Here is a 27,450-nt window from a genome sequence, read left to right as displayed (position 1 = left end):
CTTTTGGGGAAGAATACAAGCTGAAGGCATTCTGAAATAGCTTCCAAACTAAGCAAACATGAGGGACAAACTAATCCAATGGCTGGGTATTTCAATGCTAAGAGAGCACGGTACTCAGCCATTCAGAAACGTATTACTGATGTGTATTTTAATACCTACATTTGTTTCAATACTGCAAAGCTACACAAGTTCTAATAAAGAGGTAATCCATTGTCTTGTTACTGTAGTAAACAAACAGAAGATACATCATCTTAGGTCTTCTGCTTCCAACTGCACTCTTCCTACATACAGTTGTGTAGGGAAGGAAAATCTGAAAATACTGTTGACGTTCTTCTGGATAGCCGAAGCAAGAAAACATGTTTGTGGCTTATTCTTGTTTTCAAAATAAAACGATATTAATTTAATCAAAAAATTTTGGCAAAGAAGTTTGGACAGTGCTCTCTTGGAGAAGAGCATTTCCATTCTAAAGCAGAAGGAGGCAACATTTGCAGAATTATGCTAGGTAAACAGAAGTGTCATTTTTTACTATTTAACAGAACACACAAGCTAACCTCATGAACATACTGAAATTGTTTATATGAAGTCCTGTTTTGTCAGTATCCTGGATCAAAGTTCATCAAATTTGGTATCAATTCTTTAACCGTTCAGAGACCTGAATTGCCTTAAATAAGTGATAGAACTGAGCCGGTAGAGTAAGAAACCCTCTCAGGAAGTGCTAAGCTTTAAACTCCCCATTGCCCTAAGCTCATGAAAAGCAAAGAATAGCATTCTAAACCTGTTCTAGTAATAACGCCTTTGGCTTTCTCCCTGCGTTCCCATTTTTCCCCCCCACTTCTTTCCTGTCAACCCACTGTAAAACTAGTTATGTGCTTCTCTCAAACTAGAGGGAAAGCTCTAAGAACAAGAACTCCCTAGCATATAAAACCACTTGTTGTCCCTTCTACCTTATGCAGGCCCAAACCTGAAAATATTTACCAATGCATTCAGCTTTGCTACTGTTGAGAAACAAGGCTGGTTACAATGGCAGCTAAGCCCAAGTTGCGCTGTCTGGCTAGACTTAACAGTTGGATTCCCCCAGCCATCCTGAAGCAGGTTGATGAATCCAGGGAGTCAAAACATAGGACTTCTGCATTTCTGGTTTTGTAGACTGCATCCTGTGTACAGCCACTACAGCAAGGGCCACAGACTTTCCAAAGGCAGAGCTACAAGAATCTGATTATTTAGAATAACTGTATCAATGCACAACTCCTTGGTTACCTTTTAGAAATTCCTATGCTCAGCCGGATTCCTTTTCCCCCCAGACCTGGTGCGTTCTGGCAGTCTTGCAGTGCCCTCATCTGATCACCTTGCTCACCAAATCTGACATAGGCATACCCTCTACTATTTTCAAAAGGGAGAAAACCAATTCTAGTATGCATAACAGTTACAAAGCTAACGAATTCAGTTTCTGTCTTCTACAAAAAACAGAAGATAGCAGCTACTATAGCTTCTATTACTTAAGCAACCTCTCTGGCATGTGCACGTGCACAGAAAAGGCTTTCACCAAATTAAAAAACTTGGGCCAGAAGCAAAAAGCTTATTCCTTGGTAGCATTAAGATGCAACTCACTGAGAGCCAGCAAAACAATACATTTTAAGTGCTCTCTGCGTAAGTAATCAGATTCCATATTTCTGCATATACAGCAGTTAATCAGTTAGCACTAACCCACTCCTTTTGGAGCCACAAACTTTATTGGTCACAAACACCAAGAGCTGGCTGTAATTATCTGAACCAGTATTAACCGGTACCTCTGAACTCTTCAAACAAAAATATCTTTCAGGTGCTCTTAGAAGAACAACATCAATTGCCTGCAACAATTTGATGGCTTTGCTAAACGGAGCACTGAAAAGCACAGTGGTACAGTTTCTTTTGTAGCCTGTTCAGAAATTATAGCCCCGTGCCTACAGCTTCAAATCAGGCCAAGCTTACCAGCCCAACTCTTACAGCTTAAGTTCACTGCACTCGAATGCCTTCAAGACGTGCTTTTAGGAGCCATGGAGAAGAACCCTCTGGTAAGACCACCATTATAAAGTACTGAGTGTTGTTTTACACTTAAAATAGAACTATCTGTTACAGTCATTCATCAGCTTTCCCTAGGCTGCTGCTCTCTCACTACTGAATGTGATCCTGCTCTCAGTTTGCCACTAACTTTTTCCCCCAGCGTTTATGGCCTCTTTTCATCTATGACACTTTTAAGGGACTACACCGTGTTGAAAAATGCTGGTTAACATTTCCTTTTACACAAGGTGCCTCATCGAATTTTCCTGACTAAACCAAACCCCAGAACCTTAACTAAAAGAGGAAGCACACAAACACACACGCCTCCCTGGCCACCATATCTCCCCAAAACATATCTGTTCAGTAACAGACCAACTGTAAGAATACTGCGATTAAAATCAGTATAGCTCTATACACTGCTTTTGTTCGGGATTACTAGCTAATGTCCTTCCCCTTACCCCTTCTGGAATTAATACTGAATTCTGTACTCTAAAACGTGGTTCTTAAGTCATACAAATGACATTTAACAATCAGAATTTTTCCACACAGTGATCCTCAATAAAAACTTCAATCCTCTACTGCAGTCTTTCAACAAATTAAAGGAATACAAAACTGGCTAATAACTGTTCAGTGATTTTTGGACCTTTGTAGCACTAGAGTAACAGCAGTACACTCTGCAGCATAGTTGCAAGTACGTGGGAATAAGATACTCTCTCTCATCTCTTTTTTTCTCTGAAAAGTGTGAGGCCTCTATTTCACCCTACTAAAGATTTTACCACCAACTGTACTGCTAGCATTGAGACACTACAACTTCTGTGCTTGTATGAGATGCAGGACAGGTTCCTTAAGGTGTCGCAATTTTTTGTCTAAACCTAGTGTTGAGATCAAAAAAGGGATTGCTACTAATTGCGTACGTATCAATAACCAGGACAGAAGACATGCTGCATATAGGAATTAAACTTTTTCTAAAGCTCTAGTACATGAACATATCAAATCCCGCAGATTTTTTCTACTATGGTTTCAGAGGTCTTACTTGATGGACATAAGCGCACAAGTGAAGACAAAAGATACACTGTTTACCTGAAGTACTGGTTTGCAAGTACTGCTTCTCTTCTGTCCTTCCCAAAATAAACTGTGAGGCAGCTGCAGACTCTGCACCTGAACACTCTGAGTGAACACCGAATGTAAATGATGGCAAGGCAGCATTTTGTGGACGCAGCCGCAGCACCAAAACCTGCAGAAATAAGTGAATGTCAAGTCCGTAACCCACGGTGTATCTGCAGTACGTGAAGGTTTGAACTACATTCTAGTCCTGATCTTTCCAGTCAAAACTGTTTAAAAAACAACCCACCAAACAGTAAAACAAACAAGAAAACCCCATGCTTCCTCTCTACATAAAACTTTTCACAATTGTGTTTTCTGCCCACCACCTGGCTTTAAAAAGTATACGAACTTCTTTGATGTTTTTAGTCTGAACTCCAAATGAACAAAGTGTAGGGCATGTAAAGAACAAGCACGTCATTAATGAAAGCTTTTCTCTAAAAAGGATAAACTTATTCTTGGGGAAAAGTGTGGAAACAGATGTTATCTAGGCAATATTCCTACAGGAAAAACGAATAATTTTGCCACACCTCAAAGGAAAAAATAATTGTGCTTAACAGGGAAGAAAATAAAAAAAATCAGAGCAAACCAAAAAATAAATCACAGAATATGCATCCTCGTTTTAATCATTAAGTATTACCTTTGAGCTCTGCTTTGGTGCTTGGCTTTGCACTTTCACAGGCTACACACTTCGTGGCCTCTGCTTTGTTTTGAACCAAGCAGGTCTCCCAATCCCAGCTTCCTTCAGGCTTCTTGAGTTTGTCTAAATCCAGAAATTCTCCAGAAGGAGCAGAAAATGCAGATGCACTGCTACTGGTCACAGGTGTTGGACCCTCTGTGAGACAAACAAGACAGTTAACCATCCTGTTTGAACATGAACTATAAAATGAGCATTAACTTTTAAATTTGATTTGTCAAATCCCACAGAAATGTTCAAAACTACTCCGCAACTCCCCCCCCCGCCCCTGAAAAAAATAAAAGCCACCAAAAACCCACAAAGAAACAAACAAACAAACAAAAAAACCAGAGTGGAACTCAAAGCTTCCAAACAACACACAACTCTGTTCAGCACACAAGCTTCTGCTGCTGTTGACGACAGTGTAACCTCCATAAAGAGGCCTGACAGGTGCCTTTTAAAAAAAAGGTGCCTTTTAAGAGAGAAGCAGAAGATAACGCTTCTAATTCAAAACCGGAAAGACAAGAATGGCTCTTCCCTTCCACAGCACACGCAGAAAACTTTTATCCTAGTATTACTTGCATCGCTCTTCCTCTTGACAAGTGCAACGTAACCGTGCAATTCACTGCACCATGGTCACAGTAAACCCCTCATTTCCAAAATTCCTCCTTGCAATGGCAAGAGCCTCAGACAAAGATGCCGACTGACCGCTCAGAGGTTGGAAGTCCAAGACAATCAACTCTGTCTGAAATCCATTATCTTACCTCATGAAATTTCAGTCTTACCGCACAGGATGATTACAAAAGCCCGGTCTAGTCCATCTTAATTTGTTTCTTCCACGATATATTTGCACAGGTGTTTTTCGATGTAATGGCATGTTAAATGACATTTAGAGTCAAAGTTAGAATTAGAATCGTATTTTAAAAACAATACAACCACGCTCAAAATCAATTACGGTCACACACAATGGGAAACAACCCAGTACTGCCCTGAAGAAGTTACCCAGCGGGTCACTCGCTTTCTTGAAGCCTACCACTGACCTTCATAGGCATCTCTCTGCTTTAGCTTAAGACTAGTTAAGACTACACTGTCTTGAAATCTGGCTTCACATCTCCCCTCAATTACATACAAACGGTGAGTAGAGGCATTTTGGACACATTCTGTAATTTTTTTTACTTATTTTTTGAAAGAGAAAAACGCAGTCATTTTTAACTCTTTCTATGGAGTTCTCATTTTCGCCAGTGAAAAATCACTATGTTGTTTTTAAATTAAGTCACTCACTTCAGCCATCTTCCCTCACCAGCTGCAAAGCCGGGGGTATCTGCATTGATCCAGCTCCGTACTAATACATTTCACAATCAGTTCAATTTATGCGACAGGCTGGAACCTGGGCTGAGACCTCTGAAGTGCCTGTAAACCAATCCTGCAGACAGCCGCTAACCCATCAACCGTACCTGGGAATCGTGTTGCTTAAAATATTCCATATATGCAACGTACTTTTATTCTGTACAAGATTCACAGAGGCTAGGATGGAAACAACAGGAAAAAAAGGACCATACCTGGTTTCTCAGACTGACAGGCTACACATTTGTTATCTTCCGTCTTATTTGGTACAAGGCATATTCCACAGTCCCAAGAGCCTTTCGCCTTCTTAAATTTGTCTCCAAAGCCCAGAGTGGCTGTTGTGTCAGTGCTGCTCGAGGAGGATGTCACTGTCACCGAGCTGTCTGTGACCACTGGTCATGTCAGAGCAGGCATTACTCCCGTTCCAGGTTTTGGTGTCTCACATGCTATACATTTTGTAGCTTCCGGTTTGTTTTGGACAAGACATGTATCGCAATCCCACGTTCCAGGTACTGTTTTGAATTTGTCTCCAAAGCCCAGCATCCCTGCTGGGGGCGCTGCTGGCTTTGAGGTGTCGCATTGACTTGAACTTACTGTCTGTTTCATACTCTCAACTGTTGACGCTTTAGTAGCTTGACAAGTTACACATTTGTCCTTTATGTCTTTGTTTTGCAGAAAAGGGTCACATGTATCAGATTGCCAGTACGATGCTTGTTTAGAAGTCTCTTTACCTGCAGAAAAAGTTGTTATTGCAGGCCTAGTGTAAACCACTGTGCTTGTTGTAGGTTGTGCAGACGTAGAAGAGCGTGTTTTCAACAATCCAAAGTCTAGGAAGCAAGAAAAAAAAGTCTTCCTCTTAGCGCAGCACCTCACTACATGTAACTAAGTGACTTTACTAGAGGGCAAAAATTTCAACTCAGGTGCCAATGGTTACAACTAGACATTCAGACCGAGCGCAACAGGAAGTCCCCAGAAATCTTATCTAAACGGATGAAATTTCATCTGCTGCACTGGGTCACAACAGAACATTTCGTTAAAGCTTCATTTAACTCTTTGTTTCCAAGCAAGCTTTAAATCAACATTTTCACTGGTCGATACAAGTACAAACAGACAGTAGCTGACTGAAATCTGACAGTCCAACGTGGAATGGAAATAATACAATTTGATTAAGACGCGATGCCCAATCGAATCAAATTTCTAAAGCTCCTCCTTCCGTAGCAGATGACTCAAATCTACTCCAGTAACTGTACAGAAGTTTGTCCTCGGAGCAGCAATCCATACGGTATTTTCCCACAGATGCTGAATATTAATTAAATAATAAAAACTCAAGACAATTGAACAACTGTCTAATTTTCTATAATCTTTTTCAAAATGCATCGGACACAGGACAACTCCTTATTTAAAAGGTGGCAATTTTAACAGAAAAGACAAGCTACTAATACAGAAAGACTAAAGGAAATGCATCTTAAACAGCAGCTCAAGTTGCTTGTAAATCTACCTTGAACATAGTTGTTTTGTGGTTTGTTTGTTGGGTTTTTTTTAGTCAAAAATGAAGTCTTTGAACAATGTGGATTTAGATTCTGCTTCTTTTAAACCGATAAAGAAAGTGAATGTCACTTCACTCAGAGGTCTTCCCTTAAACAAAATGCACAATGTATTTTCTCTCACTTAGCTCTTTCCAGTAGAGAAATGTGCTGCCTTCTTAACAAGTATGTAAGTTAGAAGAAGACTTTTGGGAAAAGATCAAATTCAATAAAGCCCTTTTTCTTAAAAGATATCTTTTCCACAGACACACTTTATGAAACTGTTGAAAACAATTGCAATTGCTTAAAAACAAAATTCAGAAAAGGGTTTTTAACGTAAAACACTCCACTTCTGTTTGCAGTTTAAATTTTAATCCACAGGAGCCATTGTAAGCTAAGGCCCAAAGATTCGCAGCTTTCGCCATGTATTTGGAACTGAAGCTCTTTCCTATTCTTTCTTCACCTGGGCTGAAGGTGGGACAGGAGTGTTGAGTTTTACAAACATTTCCTTTTCAATTCCACAAATTGTATTTACTTAAAATGAAACACCGATTATCTGGCTAATTCTCTTAGTACCTCATTTACAATTACATCCTAACACGTAAAGGAGATGCAACCCATCTGCTTTTCATCTTGCAGTTTTACTTCCAGCAACAAACACCACTTAGAATAGAAGGGGGCAGATGCACCCTAACAAACGCAGCGCTTAATGTAATGCTCTCCTACATTCATATTTATAGCAGATACTCTATTAACCATAAGTCGTGTGTTGGTTTTTTTTTAATAAAAAATGCTAGCGTATTTTTTGCAGCATCTTTTTAAAAGGAGTTCATTATCTCTCCAGGATTTTTTAGAACGTCTAAGACGCTTCCTTCCTTTAATACGTGGGCAGTGGTGAAGGGACCACCAGCAAAATCTTTGACCTCCTCTTTCTGTGTTGATGTTGGTTGAGGTGGTGGTGTCTTTTGAAACAAAAGAAAAAAACAGCTTTCACAATGTGACCTAGTTAGAGCAGATTATACTCACTTTTGTTAGAAACAAGAATTTCCAGCTTTCATGCTTCTCACATAAGAATCTTCACACATTCTACTTACTTTGCAATGCTTTATGATTACAAGCAAAACAAAAAGCAACAAAACAAAAAAAAATATAAAAGCAGATCTGTCACTGGAAAAATACTGCAGAAGTCCAACACTGCCTGGAATTGCTAGCATGCGCAGACAGGACAGATTGAAGATTTAATAAAGGAAAAAAGGAAAATCAGCACTTCAGATCTGAAGTGCTAAAGTTTCAGTTACCTAGGGTAAGAAAGGGCGTCACTGGAGTACCACTGGGTCCAGAAAGTTCTGCCGATTTTACAATGGGAACACTAAATGTAAACCCAATCTGCTATGAACAAGAGAGGTTTTTCAGATTCTCAAGCCACAGGAACTTCAATCGAATGCACACACAAAACCAAATCTGAAAGCTGCTCTTCACATTTGTAGCACGCATGCTGAATGACAAATTATAAGCCAGAAGCCTACATACTTTTCTCCATCAAGGCAGATTCTGCTTTAGTGTTCTGCAACAGCCTACTAAATGCCTAAGAAAAAAGTCAAGCTCCTTTATTATTTTACTTACAGAAGACGTAGGTAGCACTTCTGCCTCAGTAGATTTCACAACTGGAGATGAAAACGCGAACTCAGGACTGCTAACAGTACTTGTTGGTTGTATCTGTATTTTCAAAAGAATTAAAGGTTTATATTTAAGAGCAACAACTACCTGAATTCACTACCCAACAGAAGTCCCGCAGTGACGTCGAAAAACCTGATGTTTGAGTTATTTTGCAGATAAAAGTAATAATAAAACACAGGGAAGTTTCCAAGTGGGTATAGGACAATATCTTCAAAACCAAATTCCAGAAACTGAGAGGAAAAGCTGGAGATGCTACTTAGGTCTAAATGCACGGAAAAGCAAGCCAGGAAGCTGAAGAACGGCAAACTCAGCCCAATGATACTCCAAGAACTTCAGCAAACACCTCAACATGTTAAAGCAGCTGTCTACTTCAAACCGTACAAAAAATATTTCAAGTACTCTGGAACAGATTAATGTTTATTTTATTGCAATAATATGCCAATTATTGCACCCTAGGCTCATTCTATGTGAGGCTTATATGACCACGTTACCTCTAATTTAATAACTTAAATAAAGTTGTGGTTTAACCATTGCAGGCAACTAAGCACCACACAGCCACTCGCTCACTCCCTCCAAATGGAACAGGGAAAAGAACTGGAAGTAAAGAAGTAAAGTTGTTAAATTTGAGGTAGCATTAATGACTCATCGCATGTAATGGCTACCTGGAATGACAAATGCCATAACCCTGTACATACTCCCCACTCCTTCCCCTTCTTTCCCCCAGCATTTATTGCTGAGCACGATGCTAAATGGTGTGGAATATCCCTTCGGTCCTCTGGGCTCCGCTGTCCTGGCTGAGTGCCCTCCCAGCCTCTTGTGCATCCCCGACCTCCTCGCTGGCAGGGCAGCGTGAGACACAGAAAAGGACTTGTCACTGTGTAAGCACTGCTCAGCAACAGCTAAAACACCAGTGCCTTACCAACACTGTTTTGCTCACAAATCTGCAACACAGCATCATCTAGCATCATCTACTACGAAGAAAATTAACTCTACCCCTGCCAAAACCACTATAAATAACTTGGCATGAAGTTCACACCCCCCTTCCCCCCCAGACTTCCACAGCATTTGAAGCAGTTATACAATCACGTTAAATGGGAGTTGGCAGGCTCTAAGACTGAGAGAAGCAGAATCAAAACATTTATGCCTTTTTCCCCAAACTGGCATACAACCCCAATTCATTCAGCTGCGTAGAAACTAATATTTGTTAGTTTCATGAGCACCACAGAAAAAGTCAACTCGCAATAAAGCAGTATACTCATTGTAAACATTATTTATAGCATAAAGATTTACCTTGCCCGCCGCCGTCGCTGCTGCATCTGCCATGCCCGCCGCCTCCGTTGAATTTGCCACGCTTGTCGTTGCCACTGTTGACTTTGCCTTGTCCTTTGTCATCAGCAGATATGGCATGCCCGCCGCCATTATTGGACATGTCAAGCCTGAGGGCACTGTTGAACACGTTATGCCCGACGTCGCCGTTATATATATCATGTCCTCCACCTCCTCCTCTGATAGATCTGTCAAGTCCTCCACCTCTGATGGATCTGTCATGCCCTCCACCTCTGATGGATCTGTCATGCCCTTCACCTCTGATGGATTTGCCATGCCCGTCGCAGCTGCTGGAGTTGCCGTGCTCATTGCTGCTGTTGAAACAGCGCTCGGTGACGCTGAGACAGCGCTACTACCAACGAAACTAGAATTGAACTGAGGCAGCGATGCAGCACTGATGGGTAGGGGTATTTTCGGTAGCACTGGTTCCTCCACTTCCTAAAGTTGCAAATTTTAATTTTTCTTATACAAGACATACTACTTTCTCACCCCATCGCACCCAATTTATTAACAAAATTAAATAGAACAAAAATCCATACAAATTAAGAGAAAGCAAGTTTCCAGAAGAAATCCCGATCTCCCCACCTCTGTCTACCACGTCATTTTAATTTATGGCAGGCCTGCTTCCACATTATACTCTATTCAACAACTGTACAGCAAGAACACTGAAAGTTAACTCAAAACCTGTGCAGAACAGAGACGCACAGATCACATTTTTTTTCTTTCTTTTCTATACTTCAGTCATCAAAGCTCTAGAGAAGCATTATCCTTTCTAACTACCCTCGCATGGCTTCAATTAAGAGTACACTCTCAAGACAAGTGAGAAAGTGTTCCTCTTGCAAAGTTAGGCAGGATAGCTGCCAAAGTTTCTAAAGTCATTACAGCAGTGAACGTGGAAAAAGGTAATGTTTAAAGAAGCAGGTAGGTTCAACAACCAAACTAAACACAAAAAGCACCAAAGAAAGTCAGACTAACAGCACTGAAGATTGTGTTCTGGTAAATACAGTCTATACCATGTATCAGGATGCAAATATAAAAATCAGAAGAGAGCCTCTTAACAACTTCAATTTTCATCCCTGCCACTTACTTTATTCAATTACTAAGATTGGATGAGTTATGTTTTAAATGGCATAGGAAATCTGACCAAAATTTGTACAGTACTATCATGATCTACTTAGAAATGACTAGGCAGGGATGTAAGTTGGTACTACTGATATTCAGTGCATCCTGTAGCTTACATCTGTTTCACAGTTTTGATTTGAAAAGTTTATGGAACTTTTGATATTTGGACCATTATTTTATTTGCGTTACAGGAATAAACAACAGTGTTTACGATTTCTTTATATTGCATCATCCGGAAGTCCCATTTAATGATTTGAAACTTAAATTAACTTAAATACTTAATATTAACTTAATATTAATTAAATACTTAATGTTAACGTAAATACTTAAATTAACTTACAGGCAGCTTATATAACATCCAATAAAAGAAAAAATAATCTGAATATTCATGGTCATAGTTTTATGGAATAGATTTTTCCTATTAAAATGAGAAAAAAACTCTCTCACAATGAGTTTGGTGAGTATCAAAAACTGAGTCATCGTTAGCAGACATGCAGAATGCTCTCTTCTATTACTCTTTTTCACACTCTTGGCCTGTATCTTTCTGTATGACTTAAATATGAAACCAAAAATTAAGCTTTTTTTTTCTTTTTATACTTGGCATTCGTTTCAAGTATCATTCCTGTAGAAAAACTATACAAACCTTCACCAAAACATTACTTCTCTTCTTAGGACTCATTCATTCAACTGCTAACGAGAAATGTTATAGTTTGAAGAATCTCCAAGGTAAGAGAATTAAAAATTTCAAAATTACATAAGCAAAGTTCAGGTATTCAAACACAGGAAATCAATTGGAGCCTGCTCTGAAACCCACAAGAAAACAAAAACAATGCAAAAATAAAGCGGTATTGTTATAATTTACTATGATGCAATAAAACTGACACACTTAGCTAGTTACTTCAGTAAGCTCAGTGACAGCAATTAATTTAAGAGTCACTTACCTGTTCTTGTACAGCTCTTGATAAATAGTGTATTCCTCTTTCCCTTCTCATTTTGCCGCCTCCGCTACTCACTCCTGAAGACAGACCATTGGACGCAGCAGTACTGAATTTGTAGCTGGTCACATTGCTAGCACACGACAGTACAGAAGTTGGGGGAAACAAGGGAAAAAAAAATTACCAGCCAAATTTTTTTTTCAAGATATTAGAGCTGTTATTAGTCCTAGAATTGAAACCTGCTGATCAGAAAAAAACTAAAGCTGTCTCACAAGTTGCTAAACGCTGGTAAATACTTGATGTTCTAAATAGGAAAAACTTTATTAACAGCAGCAATGAAAAGGACATACATAAGTGCACCGGTCACATGGGAACAATGACTAAGCCAGAAGACCTGAAATAGAAGAGCTGATTTAGATTGTTATTTTCCAGTGCTTCCTTTAAATAGGACTGGTTCTCTGATTCTGCGATGCACATGTATCTTTTGCAGGGATGTAAAAGAACAGCTCACAAAAATACAGAAAGAGTGCACATATGCACACATACACATGGGAAACACTGCCAACAGCTCTGATAGAATAGGGACGCCTCAGACTTGTGTGGCAAGGTAATATGGCCTAAGCTTCAGAAGCAGCTCTGGCTTTCATGTGGCCATCAGCAGGAACAGCAGAGGTGTTTGGGTATGCCAACATTCCAGAAGTCTTTTCAGACATGAATACAGATCCCTTTTGTAAGGCATACAAAGGCATTTTTCTGGTACTTAAAAAAGCCTAGCTCAAAACCAGAAAGATATCCTAATCCAAGAGCAAATGGGGAAAAAATAACCCAAACCAGAAGTGAAATAGGGAATAACTCTAACAAAAGTACTATGGCAAGAAAATGAAGTATGCCTGGAAAAACTGTGACATCAAAGCTTATCTTGCAGCCAATCAGTCAGTCAGTACAAAAGTGCATTAGATCGCACTGGAAGACACCAGGTCAAACTCCCACAATACTGAGGAGGAGAACTGGTCTAAACTTGTCAAATACTTGACAACAGCCTGCTTAGCACTGTAACTGCATAGAGGAAGACAGATCCCTAAGGCATATGCTCAGACTTTTCTCTAATCCGAACTGTCAATCCATTAGAATTCTGAAAAAAGTCTTACATCAAAATAGATCTTCATTCAGACAACTATCGCTTGCCCATAACAGCCCATATTCCTCTTTCTGTTAACACCTGTGAGCTTCAAGGGGGCAAAGACAGTTGTCAGCCTTCAAGCAAGTCTAATCTACAATTGGACTCAGGTTTAAAATATATACACACACACACACACACATAGATATATAGCATTGGTGGGCCAGAGATTTACTGAGTATTCCAACTCAACTGTCCAAAGGGACTCTTGCCAGCAGATCAGTGTGGTGCTCCTGCTCCAGAACATGGCACCCAACAGAGACCAGCATCACAAAAAACACTACCACCACTACCTACTCTACAAACAAAAGGTAGGGCACTGCAATAAACTTTGTGAACGAAATCAAAAGCAGTATGAGTTTGCTGTATCTCCTTCCTAAATGGAGAAGTAGAAAGGAGTTCTAACAGAGACAATTTAGAACAGTTTGAAAAAAACATAATTAAAACCCAGCACCTGATTGCACCTGTACCAGAACCTTAAAGCCAGTCGCTTCCACCCCTAAAAAGGTGGTTGTTGTGAAGTCCAACTTTTAGATGCCAAAACAAAGTGTTGAGTTCTTTCTGCAAGCCAAAGAATGCCCATGGTCACATAAGAATTGCTTGGCAGATGAGCATAGAGTCAACAAAATTCCCTGCTACTGTTCTTTGAAAAGAGCAATCCCCTAAAAACCGAGTGCAAAGTCCCTTAACTCAAGCATTATTACCCAAAACACCATTTGCCCAGAAGGAAAAGCCATCAATATTATCTGGAGGATAACTCATTTGACCTAAACCAAGAAAGCAGTGTAACACAAAGCAGTCTCCTCAAGAAGAAATTCAATTAATTCTGCTGGATTTTTTTTATTTTAGAGATGAGTTAGCATTTGGCCTCAAATGATTCTAAAGAACACATGGTCTTCATGTGAACTCAAAGCAGACAATTAACTTCATCATGAAAGGAGTATTAAAAAAAAGAATAATAAATCATAAACCTTCCTCCATGTTTTTGCTTAAAAAATAAAGAAAAAAACACATCAATAAACATCCTCCTGAACTGTAACTCACTTCCCCTACTTCACCTTCTAAAGAATGCTTCAGAAAGAATCATCCCATTAGGACAGAGCTTTCAAACTGCAAGCAATTAAATAGCTAAAACTAATAGCTTTTCCCCTAGGGAACATTAGGAGGGACAAATTATTTTGTTATAAGTAAACTGAGTTATAAACCATGAAATATCTGTCAAAGCAAAATTTGTAACGCTACAGATTTAGTTAAACTACAAAATGAGCCATATTTCCTGTAGAAGGAAAAAATTAGGCCTCCAATAGCAAAGATCCTTTCTGTGGATACAGCATTATAACGTGCCTGGTTTCCCATCTTCATATCCTACTCAGAAGATAAACTTGGGATAAAAAGTGGTGTATCAGTAGTTTTATTCTTGCTCATCTTCCTTCCTTTCATAAAAACAACAATTTTCTCAAAGTTATATTGATCTTCAAACACAATCCAGACTTTGCAGCTGCCTCAAAATACAAAATTTTCATTGGATTTCCCATTCCTTTTACTGAGAACTGTCACCACCTTTCAGGTGCAGACCGTACTGAAAAAGGAGATTTCTTTCTTCCTTCAAGTAAGTTTTAAATTAATAGATGTCATACCTTTCAGATGGTTCTGCTCGCTGTTCTGCAGGCAAAGTCTTCTCTCTCATCCCCTGCAAGTTAAGTTTAGTTCAAGACTTAGCTGAATATGTACAGAACACACAAAGTACCAACAACCACTTAATGTGGTTTTTTGTGGTTTTTATTTTATTTATTTATTTTTAATTTTATAGCACTGAATACACCTCACCTACTTAACGTTGTTCCCTAATTCAGCATTGTGGGTACAGTTCAGTTAAATTTTGGGGCTAAAGTAAGCATCACTGCTTCACTCAGCATTGAGGACAAACTGATAGAACACTAAATCAAATTTGTCAAATCCTCCAACAAAGAAAGTAATTACTTTAAACAAAATGACAAAAATTGTGTGTGTGGGGGGGAGAGTTTTCATCAAAACTTGTGTTTACCAACCCCGTAAAAGGGACATACTTTTCTGTTTTCTATCATTTATCAACAAGAAAAAAAAAAAAAACTCTACCCCCCTAAAAACTAAGCAGTTGCTGCTATTTCACAATGGTTCCCACTGCCTTAAAGCTCGCCTCAAACATACTATCAGTACTTTTTGCAAAGATAGGATAACAATTGGTTTGAGAAACATTCCAAGACTGGAAAAAAAAAACAGGTACATAAGGACTCAAAAATGTACTCACTTGGAACTTTGTGTCTACTCTCTGGCAAATTTTGCTGGACTGAGTAGTTGAAGTCGGTGATGGTTCAGAATACCGCGTATAACGCATCGGTTGACGGTTTACCGTTGGTGTCACAAGTCTCTTAACAGGTGGAGGCTGGAATGCATTCTGGGATTCCAGCTTTGAAAGGGAAACAGCAATCAATTTATCCTTACGTCCACCCAAATTAATTCCAATATTTATTGATGAAAACAAATTACAGAACTATAAACCTCCCCCCATCGGTCTTGGCACTCAGTGAACGCAATTTGAAAATTCTAAAGACCGTTCAACTTGTAGAGGGAAATCACCAGAAAACCAGTAACGAAATCCATAAAGCTATATATAAGTAGCCAAAGTCTGACTGAATTCCATTTCAAAATTTGGCAGTTAGCTTCATAGACAAAATAATTCATGCTACCATAATTAAAATAACCCATGTTCCTAGAATATGCTCCTATCTTTTCCTCTGCCCACACTGTGATTTTTTTTTTTAGTAGCTTAATTCATTAATTTAACATTCGAAGTGTTAAGCAACTAATTATACAGGCTTCTGGGCTTCACATTCCCTACATTTTCCCCCTTCAAAGTTACACAAATAATAGAACACACTCAAAAAAAAAACAACTTGTCAGTCTTACAATAATCTCATTCATTAAAATATGATCCAATGCTTTACATGTGCATTAGATGCACTTCAAGTAGTGGGTTTGACTTCCCTTTTCAAAGCGTTTTCACAGACCAGAGTTAATTTTTAACACAGACCACTGCGTGTTCTGCAAAACTGACTTAACTGAACTGTCAGACAGAAAACAAACCCTAAAGGCTACAAGATTTACCGATGGCTCCGCCTGCGGTCTTAAGGATCAGAAAATACAGTCTTAGGAAGCATGCTATTGTTCAAATCAATACCAACAGGAAATTTTTGTTTACGCTGCAGCTTTAATTTCACAGTATCTCCCAGCTCTTAGTAATAGGATTCACACTCTCTCTAAAGTATACAAAAATGCGTCTTTCTAAAAAATATTACATTCAGTTTGAAACCTTGAATAAGACATGTTTTATGTAAGTTCACAAATCTACTTCGAGTGAACGACGGTTCATTGCTGGTTTTAAAGGTAAAAAAGAAAAATATTAATTCCCCCAGTTAGGCATTTAATACACCAAGAGCTATTCTGCCTGGTACAGTTCCTTGAAATAAGAAAAATACCACATCACTGCTACCCACTGCAGAAGTTTAGCCCGAGTGCACAAGTGTTCCGTCAACCGCATGTTCACTTTAGCAGGAAAACACACGATCGTCTCCTCAGCAAATAATTGCTTCTCATCGCGGGCTACCCTTCTCCCGCCACCATTATGAATTCTAGTATTATGAATAGACAATCTATCTCCTTTCACCCACTGACAGCTGCGTGCAACATTCATTTAGTGGCTGACAATTTCAGGCTCTCTGTTGCAAATCTGGCAGATCTTTCTTAATGCCTTATCACAGGTGTATTGCTATAATATAACTGAGAATTCACACCAGATTTGGTTTTAGTTATTTGGATAATATTTATGATATACTTCACTTCTCCATGCCCTTGTAATTTGGCAGATGGTGAAAAGATGGTCCAGGAAATCTGAGATGTTTGTAAACTCTGAAGTGATTGTAAACTTAATTATACATCCATCCAATCAAGGAATTAGCACAGAAACTTCTTGAGACACTGCCCCTTTGCTCATTAGAACAGAAGATGAAAAGTTTGCACATCTTGTTATTTCCTTCAGTCACCTGATCTTCAAGTGGTCATTTAAGGGTTTTGCAATTTAATAAGCCCAAGGATACCCCTAACTAAAGTCGTCAAAAAAAGATGACTAGTTTTCATTTTTTAAAGAAAATGAAAGGAAATCATGCTTTACCACAGCATTATCACCAGTTCTGTGCTACCTCCAAATAGGAATTTAGGAGCGTTAAGATTTATAGCGTCGGAAAAGAAAAAGAAAAAAAAAAACCTCTACCCCCCTAAAAACTAAGCAGTTGCTGCTACATTCATTTTAGAACTTTACCAAATGGAGATTGTGCTGGCTAAACAATACAGAGATTGAAAGAGTTAAAAGCAATAAGCAACCAGTATTACTGTCCACTTTGATTTCCAGCCTAAGAAGCCCATACACTTAACAAGTGGTCATTTGTACACTCAGACTGATACTGGAAACACAGATGTTTTCGCAGAAAGAGATGCCCATTTAATTTTATGGAAAATTTATCAGACTCCAACGATGGTTCATCGCTGGTTTTAAAGGTAAAAATGAAAAATATTAATTCCCCCAGTTAGGCATTTAATACACCAAGAGCTATTGTGCCTGGTACAGTTTTGCAATTTAATGATACCCCTAACTAAAGTCATCAAAAAAAGATGACTAGTTTTCATTTTTTAAACAAAATGAAAGGAAATCATGCTTTACCACAGCATTCTCACCAGTTCTGTGCTACCTCCAAATAGGAATTTAGGAGCGTAAGATTTATAGCGTCGGAAATTAACAATTTTCCTCCTCTTTACTTTGAATGGTGATAAAAAGCACAAAAACTAGTTTTCTGTGCCCGAATGAACACGGAAGTCTGTACAAAGTCTATATGACCACTCAATCAGTATTTTTCTATTTGTGATCATTTCTTCAAGAGAAAACTTGCCTCAACAGGAATTTTAATATGCAGCTTCACCCCAAGTTGGGGGACAAGATAAAACGACTTGGTGTGTTCTAGAGTTGTTGCTCTCAACTTACAAAGATAACATAATTCTTAACCTGAGTAATCTTCACAACCCATCATCTACTGTGGATACATGCCAATATTAACTTGATTTGATGTCTATGTTGTCACTGAGGTTTGAGAAAATTTTTCTGATAGTGATAAAGCATTGAAAAAGTTATCTACCTCAGCTTAAGACATTATTGGTTCTTACCTTTCTTCGTTTGGACTGGAAGTCAGTAATATCCGGTTTATCTATGTCCGGAGGCTAAGGGAAAAAACAAAGCATAAATATTAGAGGGCATTTTTTTTTTCCTGAGAAAGAGGGTTCCCTGCAACAAAAATGTGGGGGTTCATGGTCAACTTACAGAACACAGCGGCAAAACAGATGCCATTCTTTTAGCATCCTGTTGAAAAAACAGCGCAATAAATTAAACCGGCCACAACGTAAGGAAGAATAGTTTTATCTTTATCCTTTGATGGCACATTTACTAAGTTTTATAAACACATGAAGCAAAAACAGATTAAAAGAAGTGCTATTTACCAACAAAGGGCTTGACAGCTTCTCCATTGCCTCCAAGATGCGCCGTGCTGAGGTACTTAACGTAGCACGGGACCGCACAGTTTCTTGTCTAGCTTTCGCTCTCCTTTGTGCCTGAAAAATTAGCATTTTAAGTGTTACAATGGTCAATTCTCAGCTAAGGAGGCATGTATTTTATGTCCCAAGGCTACACTGATGATACAATCAATATATTCTGATGACAGAGAAACATGCAGTCACTGGGAGTTCAAGCCATAAAGAAGAGAATACATTCGGAGTTTAATGAAGTTTACCTTGGGCCTCAGTGCATCTTGCACGTGCTTGTTGCACGAGCAATAAAAGAACTCCGTACTTGTAAAAGGTCAAGACGGATGATGCTAGGACTGCTAAGGCCTCCGAAGCAGTAATCAGGGAAACAGAACTCAAGAAAAGGCTTGTGGTACAGAAAGCATTTTCAGTAACAACACAGACCTCAGAGTTTCACGATGGTCTAAGTGTACCATCTTAAAATCAGTGTATACAATCATAACCAGGAACTAGTTTTACTTCTCTCTTGCTTCCTCCCTTCCCCCAAGATTAAAGTTGGCTGCAAATCTTTGTCTTAAAAGATAAAGATCTGATTTAAACTGTAACAGATCTAAACATTACACTGAAAAAGTAAACTGTTTATTTGCACCACCCAACTTCAAATATCAGTCAAAAACTTCCTTTGGTGTGACTTTTTTTCTTCCCAGGTTAAACCCCTCAAATAACCACACTGTGCTTATCACACGGTGTGAAGACAGGAAGCAGACCACGCAGCGTGTAAAAACACAAGTGAGACTCACAGAACCACAGAATGGTTAAGGTTGGAAGTGACCTCTAGAGATCGCCTGGTCTACCCCCCCGCTCAAGCAGGGCCACCCCGAGCAGGTTGCCCAGGACCATGTCAAGTCAGCTCTTGAAGACCTCCAAAGAGGGAGACTCCACAGCCTCTCCGGGCAACCCGTGCCAGGGCTCCATCACCCGCACAGTGCAAAAGCATTTCCTGATGCTCAGACAGAGCCTCACGTTTCAGTTTGTGCCTGTTGCCTCTTGACCTGGCACTGGGCACTGCTGAAAACACAATGGCTCTCTATGCTCTTTGCACCATCCATTCAGGTATTTATATACACCAATAAGATCCCCCCAAACCTCCTCTCCTCCATGCTAAACGGGCCCAGCAGTCTCTGCCTCTCCTCAGAGGAGAGGTGCTCCCAGTCCCTTGATCATCTTGGTGGCCCTTCGCTGGACTCTCTAGTACCTTGCTGTCATTCACAGCAAGCAGCAAGAAGCAAGCTACTCTCTCCTTTAAAAGCCTAGTATTTTGGTTCCTCTTTTTACCATAATGCAGTAATATTGTAAAAAACAAAAATAGCCGACCAAAGAGGGTTCCCAGCTTTGCACCACAAGGTTTCAAGGTTTCCCGTAAGTGAGGTACTTGTACTGCCCTTTTTCCGTTGCAGAAATGGACTGTCAGAACAGAGCCAGCAAACCCGCGTTTTCATTTTCTTAAAATTCCTTTTGATTTATCGATAAAAGTCACTTTCATTTAAATACATTCCTACCAAACCTGATTTGACTTTCCTTTTCGATTCAGCTCTAGCTAATCAGAGTTGTCAGCAGTTTTTATTTGCTATTTCCAAGAACTCTTGGGGGCAAATGAAATGGACTGTCAGAACAGAGCCAGCAAACCCGCGTTTTCATTTTCTTAAAATTCCTTTTGATTTATCGATAAAAGTCACTTTCATTTAAATACATTCCTACCAAACCTGATTTGACTTTCCTTTTCGATTCAGCTCTAGCTAATCAGAGTTGTCAGCAGTTTTTATTTGCTATTTCCAAGAACACTTGGGGGCAAATAACTCTCTCCAAGAACTATATGAATCGTTCAAAACAGAAAGCATGTTACTGCTTATCTTGAGACTGCATTTAGTCCTGCATGCCTCTGTGTACCAGAAGAACAAAGGATCAGCAAAGTTGATTTTAGATATTTTCAAAGACTGCAGGTTTATACAACATATCCATAGCATGAATGTAGGCATGCTTGGAAAAGAAGATCCACAGATAAATATTAGCCAGGTTTGACTACTACATTTGACTACTAATACTACACTACTTTTGTCATACCCGATAAGGTTCCGTTCTTTGCTGCCTTGATCTTACAGCTGCACCACCATAGGCCGTCTTTCCGGGGTAAAATGGAGAAAACCCAAGCTGGTTTTGCTTAAAAACAGATGTGCTTCCACGTGCCTACGGAAACACAGTACGATAGGTGGATAGAAAAACAGGTACACATTCAAACTGATTAAAAGAAATACTGTGCAGTACTTACAGGACACAGTCCTCCAAAAGCAGATAAACCGAATGCGGGTTTCTTAGAGCTAGCTGCAGAATGCTGCGAGAGGGAATGAGTTCTTTCAGCTCCTGCGGGCAAGAGCAGTGATGATGAAGTATTTTTTAAAACTGCAACATCTGCCAAAATGACGTATGCTAGATGTAAATGCCTCTCGTACGTACAGAACTTTAACAATAAAGATCACACTAATTCAAGTTCTTCAATACAGAAAAATAAGCATGACTTCAGCTTCCTTAAATAGATCAACTTCACGTACAGACTGAAAACCAAGTATCACCTACAAACTTGAAAACTGTTCACAGAGCTGCAAGTAGTTTTCAGCAATCTTACCAAGTTAATACTGTGCTTCCAATGCAGATATTTTTTTCCTTCAGGCTAAGATAAAAGAGGACCACATAAACATCAGTGCATTTGTACGGACAAAGCTTTTTTCTGTGTTGGTAAAAGGCTGGAGGCCAGCACAGATCATAATCGCACAGGTTTTAAACCTGGAAGATTCCCCAAAGGCTGCTCTAAGAGTTAACGATCTTCTGCCCATGTATGTTTTACGAAGACACACCAGAAAGTTCTAGTGCACTCAGGTTATATTGCTAAAGCCCAGCAACTCTACTCTCAGCTGTACAAAAGTTCTCTGGAAAACCTGCTGAGCACACGTCAGTCCCTGTCTATATGGGGGACTAGAAAAAGCTGCAAACCTGCTGTTCGCCCTTTCAGCGAGAAGACCTACGTACCAACCTACATCGACACGATGCTTATTTTTTATTTTAAAATGGTGTGCTTTCCTCAATGAATTTGGCAAAAGACATGAAAGTATTGACAGCTGAAGCCTTCTACCAAGAAAGGTCAAAAAACAGCCTATAGCTTATGTCAGAGTAGTTTCTTTATCTTCTCTTGCTGAAACACAGGAAAACATCTCGTGTTCCTATTTGTCACCTGCACTTATTCACATTTAACCAGCTGTCTGTTAGATATTCTGAGTCACTCTTCCTTCTAGACAATCAGCCTAGTTGTCAAGCTACGGCAAGTCAGCCTGATTTCCTACCGTCCCAGTTCAAAATTTACATATAACCTAGCTGAATGTGTATATTTCAGCATTGACTCTTTCTAACATCAGGGTATCATAAACGTATTCCAAAGCACGCTTCTATTAAAAAGGTGATAGGATTATATACTTCTAAAACACTAAAAATTCAATTTAATTCTCGCATCCAAAGTTGACATTCACCTATTTTATTTACTAAGGTGATGTGGAATATTAAAGAACGCAAGGTACTTCACATTAAAAAAAAAGTCAATTAAACAGAGAACACAAAAATCACCTTCATCAGATGCTCTAGAGGAGGAATCACTGGTTGTTGAGATGTTATCATCGTCTTGTTGAGAGGTAGAATCTTCTATTTCTTTTATCAAGGACAGCCTAGGACTGCCAATGCCAAATACAGAAGATGTCGAGGGCTGACAAGGTGGGACAGGAGAATCCAGCATGGTATAATTCAGACGGCTCCGATGAAGAGAGGGCCTTGTTAACACAACTGGGAAGTTCAGTGCTGATCTACTTGTGGATGGTTCTAGACAAGAACAGGGAGATAATTAGCTTTGCTATAGACAAGCTCACAGAAGCCAAAACCTGTTTCCTATCGACAGCCATGCTATTGCCAAGTTCTAAGCGCAAAAAGAGAGAAGCCAAATTTAACTTCTTCCTCACCCAGATACGGTTGCATCTAACTGTCTGGCTACAACAACAACACTGCTTGCGATACACAGTATTAATGTTGCATCCAGAAGTAGTTAACTATGAGGTTTTACAACACCACATTCTGACCCCGTGCTCAAATGCTCTAACGCTGACTTGGCCGTTCACTAAATCAAACATATATACTCCTTCTCCCATGTACAGCTTGCAATAAGCTTTACAAAATTTGAGATTACACGGTAAATTACAGATAACACTGCAGCTTCCATAATATTGGAACAAAGGTTATATTAATCTGAATACACAACATGAAAATGAACGTTTGCAGTACTTTTTTCCCAAGTTCTTCCATATCAGCTCACGTTAGAGGCAAAACATCATCTCCTACCCATTAACTATTGGGATTTTGACCCAAGGGACAAGGATGTTGACCCAAGTAACCAGATGAGCATTTTTCCCTCTTGAAGCAAAGGGTCTGCAAACAATGCCAGTGGCCTGGAATAGGTGGCCTTGAAGTCTATCTTGCTAAATGAATGGAACTATTCATGGGTATTTTGCCTGATGAAAGCCTACTGTCTCTCCCAGGAATCTGGGCAATTCAAATGACTTTGAGCCACTATCCTCTTGATACTTGAACTGAAGCTTAAACTAGTTAGTTCAATCTTCATAACCACTGCAGTACCACTAATTAGCTCTCCAAACCATGAGCAGATTTTTAGGACAGCACCGTTTGAGATACAGAAAGGTATTCAGGCGGAAGGCCACCCAATATAGGCTCCAGCACACTGATACCTCAGAACTGAAGAAACACATTGGTTTCAAAATGTAGTAATAATTAAAAAAAATAATCTTATTCTTAAGCATAGTAAGCGACACCCACGGACAGCAACATAAGCTGCAAAAGGTTCCAGGGTGTCCACCTGCTCCTGATCTCCTGGAGTTAGCAAGCTTGCAGTGCAGCTGTTCTTACTGAAAGCTCCTTTCACGCAGTTACATAGGAAAGCCAACATGTGTTCCTCAGTCACGAAGACCTTCTCTATTCTTTTCTCCAAACTCATTCCCAAGCTACAGCTACACAGAAAGCCATCAATCTCCTTGTTTACAATTAGATGAGATTGGAGGCAAAGATATTTCCTCCTTATTTTTTGATTCTGCCAACAACAGAAGCAACTGACTTTCCACATTATCTATGGTTACCTACGCACGCTCAGACAAAACTTCTTTACTTATTAAAAGCTGACTTCCCCAAAACAGCTAATTTAAGAGAAACTCAAATAAGAATAGATGCAAATTTATACAACAGGACTACAGGAACAGTGAGAGGCACTGGATATAAGACAAATTAGTCTTTCATGAGGTAAAGGACTTGCAAACCTCGTTGCCAACGGTCAAATACCTTTTCAAAGACACCCCCTCCCCCCGCGTAGACCTTAAAGTTATTGAATATTTTAAGGATAATAATCTCATAAACCACGTCCGTGCACAAGTTCCCCAGTTCACCATCAAGTTAACGAGGAACTTTACTAAATTGATCAAAGCCCAAAACAAAAACAAACAAAACAAAACAAACAAAGTCGGGACACGAGACGGAATTTTCCTCTGCCATTCTAGCATCTAGTCTTTTGTTTCGAAGACTGCAAAACAAATTAATTTTTTTAATTGCCTTAGGCAATTAGACAGATTTTCATTCCATATCTTTTAAAAGATGGAAAATGCAACCCAGCACACTTGCAAATGACTTATTTTCAGCATTTAGCACCTGGCTAATAGGGTACCTAAAGTTAACTGATGCCTTCCAAGAGCATAAGATGTATGCTTCGTAACTGTGTATACAGTTTAAAGCTAAGACGGTTTCACAAACAGTTTTGACTTTTTTTGTTTTTTTTTCATTCTGTCAAAACCCTCATTCCAATTTCCTTTTGAAATTCAGATTCAAAACTAGAAATCTGTGAATAAATACAGATGGCCAGAATTCCAAATGATTTTTCACATACCTCGTCTACTAATTCCTGCTGGTTCAGGCATGAATCTCTCATCGATTATGGTATCTTCATCTGAATAATCGTGGTGATAGTTTACCGGAGTCTCCTCCTGGTTTGCAGATTCATTTCTGTCTACACACTCCTCCTCACGCTTATTGAAATACTTCTGCAGCCAGGCCGGTACAATATTTTTCACCGTTTCTGTCATTCTGCTAATTATTCCCTGCTTGAAAGAAAAAACACTTGTTTAATTACAGAAACACAGTCAACAGCATATGCTGGGATACCACCTTCCACGGACCTTGAAGACAGATATTATACAGCAAATATTCAGAAGACGACGACGAGGTTGATCCCTGGCATAGGATCGCTACACTTCTGGTAAACCTAAAATTCACCTAAGATTGATTTACAACTACCTATCACTTTCTGTACTTCCAAGTGACCTTGGCAAGGTTCAAAGTTCTGAAACCTCTGCCAAAATTCACCAGCAGGTCGTCAATCTGCAAGGCTATCAGGAAACTCTACGCCTGAACAGCTCCTGACCTACAGACTTGTTCCAGGACTCTTCCTCTTCGCACCCTCACGTGAAAACCAACTAAACCAGAAGTTCAGCAATTATCTACTGCGACAGTCAGGACCATACTACCCATTAAAATCAGTGAATCTAAATATTTTCAATTTTAGTAATGCTGAATTGCAGTGACTATACGCACAAAAAACAGTTCTGCTCTCAACAGTCAGGCTAACCCAGAAGATGTCCTGGAAGAAACACAGCTATAGCTATAGCACCAGCACCTCCTCTTGCAAGAGCCTTCTAAAGCTGTTGCTGTATTTTGTAGAAGACTGACTCTGCGGCATACATCGGGTACGATCGGAGAATTCCCACCTGACCGAAAGCCCCAGGAACTACGGTTAAATAAAAGATACATTAATATAAATGAATATAATTAATAATAAAAATTAATAATAAAAAATAATATCCAGAAAGCTGACAATCATGAGCTAGGCATCCTGCTAATCATCCCTCCTGCAGGCAGGGGGAAAAAAAAAAAGTAAATTAGATCCAGAACTAGTTCCCAGGAACTTTGAAGCTGCTAACTATACTGTCTACAGTGCCCAGGCACCTTCAGAGCTTAATGGTAAGAGACAGAGGGTTTGGTGGGCTGTAATTACGATCACAAGCACACAAAACACATCTATTTAAGTATTTCTAAGAATCGACTTATCGACTAAAGTTGTAGGGGGAAGGATGAGAAAAACAGCGGGGTAGGGATCAGAACCAGAGGTATAACCTCACAAAATCGCATCGGTCGCTTTCGTGCCTCCCCAACTGCATCACTGAGAGACAATTAACATTAAGCCACAGAACCTTCTGCAGAGTGGACATGATATTGAAAATAAACTGAAATTAATTGACAAATGCTCTAAGCAAGCTATCTGCTCAAAGCTCGTCCTTTTACGTTATGAACATTTGCACGATTCGTCTGGTTACAAAGCTAACTGCTATAATAAATGCACACATGTAACACCTATCAGTTTGTCTATTTATCAAATCATTAAAATTCTTCCCCGATAAGTTACTGTTAATTTGATCTGCGCTGGATGTGCAGCAGCCATTCTCTGTGCAGAATCCCCCAGATATCCCCACGCACGTGTTTGCTCTGGCACACTCTTTAAATAAACCTACTGGAAAACACGCAGAGATAACAGACAATGGAAAAGTTAGAAAACCATCTCCACTGATTATTTTTAATCCACGTGTAAGGTTTATCAGTTAGCTACACGGTGTCGGCACACGCAAGCTATGGCACTTTCAACATTAATGCACTGTTCAAGCCAGAGGTTTCAACGGTTGCTCTGTAAGCGTGGGGAATGTTTGCATTGCCCTTCCAGGCCAGCTTTAGATGGACAAGATTGATTGTCAATATATGGTATAAGGGACTTGGCATTTCTGCAAGTGATAAAAACCTAATTGAGCAGCTATCCATGCGTAGCGCTCCCTTGGTTTTGCATATGATAATCAATCCCCTCAGCTACGTTGCTCATTTCATAGCGGAGAGGTTTTGGCTGAACAAACATGTGCAGAGGGCATCTCCAGAGCATCTCTCTGGGCGTCCTGACATTTCTTAGCAAAGAGCTGCTGGGAGGGATCTCGGCGCGTCCCCCCTCCAGCACGGGGATTTTCACACCCCGAATTGACGGACCGCTTTCACTGTCAACCTGCTGTACCCTACAGCACAAACGAGAAGCAAAGCCTGGCAGGTAACGTTCAGAGAATTGATGATGGGCTGAGGAGGGGTGCAGGGAGCGGGGAAAGCCCTGGGGGTGGCACTGGGGGTCCTGAGGGCAGCGGGCTGGGGGTGAAGGGGAGGGGGAGGAGGGGGGTAATGGGCTGGGTAGAGGGGTAAGGGGGTAAGTAAGGGGCTGAGGGGGTAACTAAGGGGGTAACTAAACGGTTGAGGGGGTAACTAAGGGGGTAACTAAGCCGTTGAGGGGGTAACTAAGGGGGTAACTAAGCGGTCGAGGGGGTAACTAAGGGGGTAAGGAGGTGGGTAGGGGGTAACTAAGGGGATAAAGGGGCGGGTAAGGTAAGGGGGTAAGTAAGGGGGTAACTGGTGGGCTGAGGGGGAAGGGCCCGCTGTGGGGGGGCCGCTCCTCACCCGCTTGCTCCTGGCACAGGGGGGCTTCGCGGCGCCCAAACGGTGGCGCCGCCTCTTCACCTTGCCGCCGGCCGCTCCTCCTCCTCCTCCTCCTCCTCCTCCTCCTCCTCCTCCTCCTGCTCCTCCTCCTCCTGATCGGGCTCCTGGGCTGCCGCCCGGCGCCCCGCCGCCACCGGCCCTGCCACCGCCGGCCATGCCGCTGCCGGTCGCGCCGCTACCGGTCGCGCCGCCCGAGGCCAT

The 27,450-nt window shown here is 40.2% G+C and overlaps 2 protein-coding genes across 7 annotated transcripts in view; both read right to left on the bottom strand.

Moving 5' to 3' along the window:
• Positions 1 to 4,702, bottom strand: part of LOC310894398 (tRNA selenocysteine 1-associated protein 1-like) — an 8,263-nt gene extending 3,561 nt beyond the window's left edge. The window contains exons 1-2 of one of the 3 annotated variants that reach the window (XM_083824454.1): positions 3,779 to 4,125; positions 3,118 to 3,271 (exon numbers count right to left, since the gene is read on the bottom strand). In XM_083824454.1, the coding sequence (XP_083680580.1) occupies positions 3,118 to 3,271; positions 3,779 to 4,001 (377 nt within the window). In that variant the 5' untranslated portion in view covers positions 4,002 to 4,125. The other 2 variants (XM_083824456.1, XM_083824455.1) reach the window with 2 other exon arrangements.
• LOC310894380 (nuclear pore complex protein Nup153-like) lies at positions 4,120 to 27,450 on the bottom strand (the record flags this gene model as incomplete). 4 transcript variants are annotated; one of them, XR_014579875.1, is made up of 16 exons in its annotated part: positions 4,120 to 4,647; positions 5,374 to 5,985; positions 7,980 to 8,070; positions 8,305 to 8,397; positions 9,649 to 10,122; positions 11,748 to 11,874; positions 14,556 to 14,608; positions 15,206 to 15,364; positions 18,169 to 18,222; positions 18,323 to 18,361; positions 18,499 to 18,609; positions 20,644 to 20,766; positions 20,849 to 20,940; positions 22,192 to 22,440; positions 24,560 to 24,773; positions 27,211 to 27,450. XR_014579875.1 is itself a non-coding variant. In XM_083824404.1 (15 exons), 15 exons carry the CDS (start codon positions 27,448 to 27,450, stop codon positions 5,555 to 5,557), a joined length of 2,550 nt encoding a protein of 849 aa, XP_083680530.1. In that variant the 3' UTR covers positions 4,120 to 5,554. The 4 variants fall into 4 exon arrangements, 3 of the variants coding, with proteins under 3 accessions (XP_083680530.1, XP_083680532.1, XP_083680531.1); XM_083824404.1 differs by having other exon boundaries at positions 4,120 to 5,985; XM_083824406.1 differs by lacking the exons at positions 4,120 to 4,647; positions 7,980 to 8,070 and having other exon boundaries at positions 5,833 to 5,985.

This window comes from Anser anser (assembly GCF_964211835.1).
Source record: "Anser anser genome assembly, chromosome: 2".
Classification (NCBI taxonomy): Eukaryota; Metazoa; Chordata; class Aves; order Anseriformes; family Anatidae; genus Anser; species Anser anser.
The sequence above is the reverse complement of the archived record's forward strand: the minus strand, read 5'-3'. Positions and strand labels throughout refer to the sequence as shown.